The 10,175-nt window shown below is 35.1% G+C and overlaps 1 protein-coding gene across 2 annotated transcripts in view; it reads right to left on the bottom strand.

The window, feature by feature from the left end:
- Positions 1–688: 688 nt before the first annotated feature.
- LOC102591466 (protein PLASTID TRANSCRIPTIONALLY ACTIVE 10) overlaps positions 689–10,175 on the bottom strand; it is a 12,875-nt gene continuing 3,388 nt past the window's right edge. The window contains exons 4-13 of one of the 2 annotated variants that reach the window (XM_006351429.2): positions 9,463–9,536; positions 8,367–8,448; positions 7,596–7,669; positions 7,303–7,369; positions 5,051–5,143; positions 4,521–4,697; positions 4,401–4,451; positions 3,464–3,615; positions 2,009–2,226; positions 689–1,150 (exon numbers count right to left, since the gene is read on the bottom strand). In XM_006351429.2, coding sequence (XP_006351491.1) covers positions 930–1,150; positions 2,009–2,226; positions 3,464–3,615; positions 4,401–4,451; positions 4,521–4,697; positions 5,051–5,143; positions 7,303–7,369; positions 7,596–7,669; positions 8,367–8,448; positions 9,463–9,536 — 1,209 coding nt within the window. In that variant the 3' untranslated portion in view covers positions 689–929. Of the gene's footprint in view, positions 1,151–1,546; positions 2,227–3,463; positions 3,616–4,400; positions 4,452–4,520; positions 4,698–5,050; positions 5,144–7,302; positions 7,370–7,595; positions 7,670–8,366; positions 8,449–9,462; positions 9,537–10,175 lie in introns of those variants that run through there. The other variant, XM_006351428.2, reaches the window with a different exon arrangement.

The following is a 10,175-nucleotide window of genomic DNA, read 5'->3' on the forward strand; positions in this document are numbered from 1 at the left end:
ATAAATATAGTAAGTGAGATTTGGTACTTTTTAATATATATATATATATATATATATATAAAGGGGAAAATGATAAATATACCTCAGAACTATCGTAAATGGTATGTACATACCCTCCGTTATACTTTTGGGACATTGATGCCCCTGCCGTCTAAAAACTAGAGCATATATCCCCTTCACTCTAACGGAAGACTAAATAGGGACACGTGGCGCAATCTTATCCGTCGATCCGATATTTAATAAATATCGGGTCAACGGATAAGATTATGACACGTGTATGTCCGTTAGTATAAAAGGCATATATGCTCTAATTTTTGGACGGCAAGAGCACCAACGTCCCAAATGTATAATCATCTGGGATTTATTTCTCATTGGTTGATTCGAAGGGAAAACATTTCCTATTAAGATTTTTTTTCATTATCAAAACTAACTCGAGGTTCTAACTATCTAACACAATATGTTTAGTTAAGAATGGAAAATTTTCATTAGTGCTAACTTACCCCACCACTTGAATTGCTTCAAATGTTAGTAACATTGGCCATCAACAGGTGAAAACGAAATATAGGTTGAAAGAAAAATGACTGATTATGTTGAACATATAACTCTTCAAGCATCAGCCAAATAGCTTGCAATACAATAATCCATCAAGAAACTGCACCAATAACTTTTTTTCTGATAAGGTAAATAATATTATGAAACTCCACTCATAACTTTTAGGAACCAAAAATATGAAGATAACAAAACCAACTGGTTGTTAAGTGTACAAAATTGTTTCTTTTCTACTAAGGCACAGAACAAATACATTTCTAAAGATGCAACAAAATCAAACCCCCATAAGGAAAAACTCTATGAAAATTGCATCCGTTTAATGTACTAGCTGTACAAACTATCAATACAGTATTGCTGCTGATCAGTTTCTTAGTTGTCACTTAATCTTCAAACATTCCTTCATCTGATAGCTGAGAAGATTCAGTTCCATTGACATAAGGTTGGTTGGTTGTATTTTCACTTGGGTCGCCTAGGATGCTGTAATCGAAGTCTTCCTCGTCATCTTCATCATCTGTATTCACTTGGTCGCTGTCAGAATCTTTATCATACAACTCCCGCACAAATCCTTGGGCCTCCATCTGCATCTGCTCCTTGATGGCATCTTCACATATATGCTCTAATTTTTGGACGGCAAGAGCACCAACGTCCCAAATGTATAATCATCTGGGATTTATTTCTCATTGGTTGATTCGAAGGGAAAACATTTCCTATTAAGATTTTTTTTCATTATCAAAACTAACTCGAGGTTCTAACTATCTAACACAATATGTTTAGTTAAGAATGGAAAATTTTCATTAGTGCTAACTTACCCCACCACTTGAATTGCTTCAAATGTTAGTAACATTGGCCATCAACAGGTGAAAACGAAATATAGGTTGAAAGAAAAATGACTGATTATGTTGAACATATAACTCTTCAAGCATCAGCCAAATAGCTTGCAATACAATAATCCATCAAGAAACTGCACCAATAACTTTTTTTCTGATAAGGTAAATAATATTATGAAACTCCACTCATAACTTTTAGGAACCAAAAATATGAAGATAACAAAACCAACTGGTTGTTAAGTGTACAAAATTGTTTCTTTTCTACTAAGGCACAGAACAAATACATTTCTAAAGATGCAACAAAATCAAACCCCCATAAGGAAAAACTCTATGAAAATTGCATCCGTTTAATGTACTAGCTGTACAAACTATCAATACAGTATTGCTGCTGATCAGTTTCTTAGTTGTCACTTAATCTTCAAACATTCCTTCATCTGATAGCTGAGAAGATTCAGTTCCATTGACATAAGGTTGGTTGGTTGTATTTTCACTTGGGTCGCCTAGGATGCTGTAATCGAAGTCTTCCTCGTCATCTTCATCATCTGTATTCACTTGGTCGCTGTCAGAATCTTTATCATACAACTCCCGCACAAATCCTTGGGCCTCCATCTGCATCTGCTCCTTGATGGCATCTTCATATGACAACTCATACCAAACAGTACCTTTGCCAACAATAGATTTATTGTGAGCATCCGTCATTCGCTCCTGCTTGCTCTTCTCTGAGTTCTTTGGCTCGCCCCAGTAGTCATATCTATACAAGGGACTTTCAGGATCATACTGATCCTTGCTGATAGCACTTGGATCCACATACCTACCAGGCTCTTCCAGTGGGAGCCCAAGAGCTCGGCGACTGCAAGAGCATCAAACAAGTACAAAATCAGAATAACTAAAATAGAGATTAAATGTTCACATCCAGCGACACAGAGTGTGATGGAATAAGTCGTCTCTTCAAATGATACTAACATAGGATCACATGCATTGTTTTAAAGCAGATGAAAGGACTTAGTTCAGATAACCTAACAATGCTGAAAATAAAATTTATCTGTGCCACTTGGATGTAAATGACTTGACTAGTAAAAACAAGAGAAATAGCAGAAGATAGCTGTAGACATGAAGGTACGGAATACTGACATCAAGGGGCGTAGATAAGGTAGTCACATATTAACATCAAATGCTTTAAAGTCTTTGACGAGACATCAATTATATGTTTAATATACATGTAATTCTTGTAAATTATTTCTACCCTTGTCTTCTATGTTTTCCTCAGGTAGGTCATGTCTGGACTTGGCTGAAAGTTTCAAGGTACTCTACCAGATAACAATCCAGTGAGAAAGGAAAACAGATAATACTCTAGTCATCCAATCCCTGGTTATGGCAGTCACTGTTAACCAGTGGCATGTCCTTACACGACCACTCTGACTTTTATTTATTGAAAGTCGTTCATTTGTATAGACTGACCCCTGTGTCCATACTTTATTGTAATCCTTATAAAAACCTAAAAGGTACGTAAACATGACAGTACAATGTGACTCGTGCGTCACATACACCATGGCATGTTAGCTTACTAACAAACTACAATGAGAAACTATTCCTCAATCAGAAAGTAGTTGGTGTCAGTTATATGAACACTATGTCCATTCCACTCCATCTGGACCCATTTGTACCAATGTTCTATGATGAGTCTTTTTAGATAAACTAGACCCAAGCAAAACTAAAAGTAACTGACTTCTGGAGGACTGAATATTCATAAACAAATCAGAAGAATTCTCGAGATATTAAAAGCGTCAATTATCACTAAGTCTCCAATCTTATATCCAAATCCAATGACTGCATCTTTAGCGATGTTGATAAGCTTTGTAAATTAACGGGATACAGACAAAAACCCTCAAGTTAGACATGATGAGGCAATTCAGGTTTAAAAAGAAAACAGAAGGTAAACAAGTCTTTCAGTTGAGAAATTAGTACTACATATGAATGTCAATTGTATAATAAACAAATATTTCTTCTTCATTTCATTGGGGTGGGGGTTATAGAGGAAATGTTTTTGGGGCACTGTTAGGATGGGGGAGAAAGGCCAGTGTGAATACCAGCTTATATCTCTTAATAGAGCCTCTCTTTCCTCAAGGGACCGACGCCAATGGATAAAATCGTATTCATCCATCTCAATGTTTCGTCTCAGCTTGGAAATTTTGTACACCTCTCCTCGTTCTTGTGCTTCTATTCTCAGTTTATTATGGTGCTGCATTACAATTACAAGGAAAAGCCACAAAGAGGACATGCTTTCTCAATTAGATACCTTTGGGAGGAAAACTCAAGATACAAAAAACTTTGTACATGGTTAAAGTAACCAATAAGCAGAATTTTCAAATGATATTGCCATTAATGTACTTGATATAGTTCTTGCTGTGGATTTCTTAAATAACGGATGTAGTAAGACAAGGAGGTCTGTGCAGAAAAGGGAAAAAATGAGTTTGCACTTCTCATGTATAAGTTCAGTAAATGTAGGCTCTTTTCAACTTGAAACTTTTAGCAGAACTGAGTCAATTTTGTATTCTTTGTCCAAAGTAGCCTTTATGATTGTTAGTTTTTGTTCATATTTATCCCATCAAATATCATTTTTGAACTTTACACAACTAAAAGCTGATTATTTTTGTTATAAAATAAGATAACTCCGTTGTCCGCCTTGTACATCGAAGATGTTGACTTTAAATAAGAACATGTATATACCCGTAATGATTTTTCCAACTGTCCCAAGGTCAGACATTAAAATTAGATTGAGATTCTTAAAACTTTATTTAACGTGTTCTGATAAGGTTCCAAATTGTAGCATGTATCACAGGAAGCGTCTCTCTTCTATCTGTTAAGTTTTTGGCTAAACAAGCTTGATATGTACCTTCTGAATTTCCAGATTCATAAGCACCTGATTTCAATCTAAGAATCTATCAATTTATCCCTAAACATGATAATAATGACATATGGCTATAGTCACAAACTCACAATAAAGTAATCAATATTATCTCAAACCTGACGCTCAGCAAGTGCAGCTTCCAAGTCAAGCTCTCTTACGCTGACTTTCTGTCAAAATTAAAATCGTGTTAGATAGATGCACGAAAGAAGAGAAAAACGACTGGATAAGCTGCTCACTGTAATCATCTTGGTAAGCAACGCTTTCTTATAATAAGCTTTGGAGTACTCAGTGCTATTTTCTTCATCAAAATCTTCCTCGTCAGCTAACTCTGTCAAGTTTTTGCCTTCATATTTATCAGGATTTGCTTCCATGTCATCCAGAATCATTTGTTCAGCATTATGGATCTGCCATAACTGCAGAATAAGACAGAATTGTTGATCATGATTTGTTAGCTGAGATGGCCAAAAAGGTGCCATAACTATGCATATCGGTAAGAAATAAAGTTTTAGGACAGCAGTTAAAAAACATAAAGACATAGATCAGTTAAGTTTAACAAAATGGGATGACATTAATCTTAGCTTGTCCCATTTCTAAGCACATTCATACAACACATAACAACTTGAGAGGACAGATTTAATTGATCAACTAAGTTAAAGAGCAAAAAGAAGTTTGAGCAGAATTATTTGGCTATGATGGGTATATAGGTATATAACAATTACTCAAACCTCCCTAGTTTGAAGAATTCATGTGCAGAAAAGAGGAATACCTTGTCCACATAAGGGTGATTTGATAGTAGTGGTTCTTCTTCAACTTTGACTCCAGGGTCTTTTCTAGGAATAGGTTGTCTTCCACAATCACGCTATGAAGGGAAATGAGTCAGACAGCAAAAGAATAATTTAGAAGATAAAGTGAATCCAACATCCTATGGAATATGAACCAAAGTATGCATCATATAATAGGACCATTAAAATGATCAAATCCCTATAGATAATGAAGATTCAAGAAATCATACGCTTAAGGATGCTGTTAGTGTTGGATTAAAGATGGGGCCAATAACAAAGAAGACGAAAAAGATGTCCACAAACTAACTGATAACACAAACCTCAAACTGCTTTATGCAACGGCTAGAAATTGAAGTGTCACAGAAAGACAAAGTAACTATGTATAAGACTTTTTTTAATATCGCTTGTATAGGATAAATGCATCTCAGAGCATATAAGTCTACAAGTACTGGGATCTCTCTATCCAAACATATTTAAGAAACTTCTATAAAGTAGGGCTTGAAAGATATTGATCTGAATTAGTACATTGATCCGCATGACTTTCCAAAAAATGGTACACTAGTCTGTAAGCTTAACAAAACTTGCAATTCCAACAAACTCTAAGAGAGATGGATTTTCTCTAATAGATCACACAAGATCCCAACAACCATTTGTTAGGAATTAATAAATATTAGCTCTAACTGAAACATTGGGAGCGTCTTTTGTTTACACCATGAAAAGATATGACACTTGAGCCTAACTCGACCATAAAAACTAGCTCATGAAGGGAGGATTGCCCAAGTCCATATAAACAAATAATTAGTCTATTCCCCAAGCAATGTGGAACTTTGACCCACTCTAGCACCTCTCTTCATGCTAACTGGCTTTTGAACCATGAAAAAGATATGACACCAGGGCCTAACTTAACCCCAAAAGTTAGCTCATGAGGGGGGAGGATAGCCCAAGGCCATATAAGCAAACCACCTGTCTATTCCCCAACAAATGTGGGATGCTAAGCCACTCTAACACACCAAAAAAAGGCAGCTATTCCAACAAAAAGTATTTCAGGCTCAACCTTGAAATATATATTTCACATTACTTTTCGCTTACAAGAGAACCTTTTCAAATATTTTATGATGGAAGCACTGATTTGTCTGAGCACTGAAGACTAATTCTAAAGACTGATACTCATATCGGTGAACACTTCATCAAAAGTCAGATGAATTTTCAGGCTTTCAGATTTGTAATTATTTTGTTGCAGTATTTGAATGCTACACAAGAACTTAAGTACTTAACATCTAACTGTCTCCTGCTACATATAGATAAAAACCTAAAATGTCAAATGTCATACTTGCCAGTAATATTTCAAATCTTTATATGTAATTAAATAGTATTATTTTTTTCTCTAAAACATCAGTTTAAAGAATTTATTAAAATATATCTATATAGTGAGCAGATACAATAAAAAAACATAAATAGAATTTCCATATAAAAAACAACAAGAACAACAGCTTCTAAACATACCACGGCTCAATCTCAAACTAGTTGGGGTCGAAATATATGAATAATATGCATGATATTTTGCTCTATTTGAGCCGGTATCATTCCAATACCCAGTAATTCACTTAAATTAGGGGTTCTCTAAAACTAGAAGTTCTCCAGATCTCGCACTTATCCATACACAGTTCTATAAATTTCTGAACAAACTAAAAAAATCCCATCATATAAGGTATTCAAATACAGAGACAACAGAATCATTTTGTTTCACTGACACAAGTAACTAGACTGAATTGAATTAGAAGAGCTGTGACGACCATTCACGTAAATTTCGGTAGGCAGGAAGGTACTGAAAGCTACCGTTTTGAGAATGTAAGCAAGCTACTTTTCTATTGAAGTGTGTCCATTGCACCGATCCTCTACCTATATGAAAATTTTCACTTCTATCATGTCTGTTCCTCACTAAGTCTGCATGGGCTTAAATATGTTGGCTTATAATACAAGTTCACAGTTCATTGGAGACGAGTGATAGGATGTATTAGGTCAAGTTTCATCAATCAAACGTGTCAAATGTTAAATTACTTGATACATCTATTTCTGAGGTTAAATTGGGCTATCAAAAAACCCTAACTTTGGAATTTAAGATTCCATGCATTGTTGATAAGAAGTTGGTAACTCCAACAAGAGTTCCTAATTTTAATAGAGATACTGAACTAAAAAAAGGATTTATAAAAGTTGGCCAAAATAAAATGGTACTTACACGCAATTCATCTAGATTTGTATCCTCTTCACGATGAAATATAGGCGGAAAATCAAATCTATTAAAGCTGCAATGATAGGAGATACATGCGGAGATAAATAGTTAATGACTGATCTGGGACTTTCTCACTAATGTCTCTATTAGTGTGTTAAATAAGTAGAACCAACTAAAATGTCTGTGTGAGAGAGTAAGAGAGACCCAAAATAACATATTAATGTGCCTTTGCAAGAATAGTATTGACACTGAAGAAACTTGAGAAAGGATTGTTTCAGAAATACACTGAAGCTACATACATTAGGTGATCTATGTTAGGATCAACAAAGCGCATCTCAATAGGGAACCGAAACCTGTAAGGATCACGTTTAGCCTGCAAAGGAATGAAAAAAAAACCTGTAAGGCATCAATCCACGATAATTGTGATTGTCTCAAGCACCTTAAATGTGTGAAATAGCTGTGAACCAGAAAGGAGAGATGAAACTAAAAGATACATGTAAGTAAATTTTGCCATTTAAGTATAAAAAGATCACATGTCCTCTTTGTCTTTTCAACTTCATCACAGAATTCCAGAAAATTATCTCAATTTCACAAAGGTACTTAAAGGAAATAACTGATAAGAAAAGTTAGAAGTATAAATGAACCAAAAAAATGATTGTAACAATGACAGCAGCTATATATCTTGCAACCTAAACTCGTATACATGTATGCATAGTTGTGCATATCGAATGCTATCCCAGACAAAAAGCTGCTAGTGCACCCTAAATGTATCAGATTTTTCTAAATAAAGCATGATATCAGCCTAGATTCCTAAAACCTCTGATTACATATGAATATAAGCTAAATCTGCAATTTGGTATCTAAATAATACACTTCATTCCAAGTTCATTGAGAAGCCAAAAAGTAACAAGAACACTGATGATGAGTGCATAACAGAGCATGACCCTCAGCAGTATAATGTAGATATATAACATAGCAGAACTGACTTGGTAGTCAAATGAGATACAGGCTAGAAATCAGATGCTGCTCTTTGATGAACAGAAATTCAGTAAATATTAAGCATCACTCACCAGAATTTCAACTATGACATGCATACCAACTTTTATGTGATGGCGGATCCAATACCAGTCATTTCGCTTTATTGGCACCCACCTGCAATGCATTGACAAGGGAATCATCAAACACATGAATCTGAAGTTTACACCATCTAATGTACTTGTTGATACTGTCTTAGTCTGCTAGATCTATGGCTGCCTCATTAAAATCATTGGAAACAAGCAAAACAAAGTAGTTAGATTCCTTGGACCCTTTTTAAAATTCTTATTCTAGTCAAATTCAACAGCAAAGTTGAGTAATCAAATAAACTCCAAAACACAATGAGAAACTGTTAGGATTCACTGGTAGTGATTATCTTTCATCCGACTGAAAGTCATGGACAATTTATTAAACAAAGTCAGCAGACTCAGCACGCCTTCTGAGATTCCTTCAACCGATCCACTAAATGAAAAAGAAAAAGGAAAAAACTCCTTCCCCCTCTCAGATTTCATTAAGATGCAAAATGACTTCTCCATGAAGCACAGAACCACCACCTTGAGCTACTTCTAAACACATAATCACTGATACGTAGCACAATGATTCGTTTTTCTCAACTCCTTCTGATTCTACTACCACCAGAAGCACACACATATAGAGAGAGTGAGTTTAACCATCTGGAAGTGAAACTTTTGTCTCAAGGCAGATAGATAAAGTTTTACAGACAAAAATCTCCTACATTTATCCTCCAGTAGCAAATGAATCTGGACAAAGGGTGCCGCTTTTTCTTTATTTTATGAATGGTGATTTTAACAACTTGGACTGCAAGTAACCTTTCAAAGCTTGTATCGGTCTAGTAATGGGGTTTCAGTTCCAAAAGAAAACCTTAATCTCACATCCTAAACTTTTCCTGCAACTTTACGCCATGGGTGGGAAGAAACAAATGTAATCAGAATTTGTATGGAATTCTTGAAATCTGTACAATTTACATTTTATTTCAAACTTCATCTCCTTGAACATGCTTTCATGCCACATTCAATTTCATTTGAGGGACGTTCCTACTATTTACATGGATGTTAGACAATTCTAATACATGTCCAGAATTTGTTATACAGATCAGATGAACATGCTTACCCATCATGAACACCTCCAATATCAACAAATGCTCCTTGATAAAGGTGTATAGCTGTCACTTTACCAGCACAAATCTGCAAAAAAGACTTCCTATAAGCCTGCCTTTCTTCAAAACTAGTGTAATGTTTGATAAGTTGACATAAGTTCCAACCAAATTGAGGTATGTGAGGAAAGTGACTTTATGTCCTAGCAATATGAAGTGGATACCACTGATCCTAGCTGAGGTTTCAATTTTATGTTGATGTAACAGTTTCCCAGATTTTCTGTAATACATAAATTTACAGTGTATACATTACAAAAACATTGAACATGCATGTCAAATTTCTCTAATAATAAAAATTAGAGTGCAAATGAATGTCCATGTATAGATAACTAAAGATCCGATGCAACTTTGACAAAAAGGATTCACATGGGATACCGACAATGGAGGGGTGATTAAAGCTAAAACAAGAAAATAATGTCCTATCGTTTTTCTTCTATGTTGTGAATAACCTAAACAACAGTGCATGAATGTTTATTTCTACCACCAATCTGTAGGATAAACTACTCAACAAGATAGTAATAAAATCCAACCAAAACACAGCTAGTAAACTTGTAGACATGATTAGTCTTTTGGTGGGAAAGAAATACTTAAGTTTATGCCAGAGTTTTCAGATTTATTTTCATGCTAGGGAAGAAAACAAAAAGAACCAAAAGACCCCCCCCCCCCCCCC

The sequence above is a fragment of the Solanum tuberosum genome, unplaced genomic scaffold (genome assembly GCF_000226075.1).
Source record: "Solanum tuberosum cultivar DM 1-3 516 R44 unplaced genomic scaffold, SolTub_3.0 scf00127, whole genome shotgun sequence".
Taxonomy (NCBI): domain Eukaryota; kingdom Viridiplantae; phylum Streptophyta; class Magnoliopsida; order Solanales; family Solanaceae; genus Solanum; species Solanum tuberosum.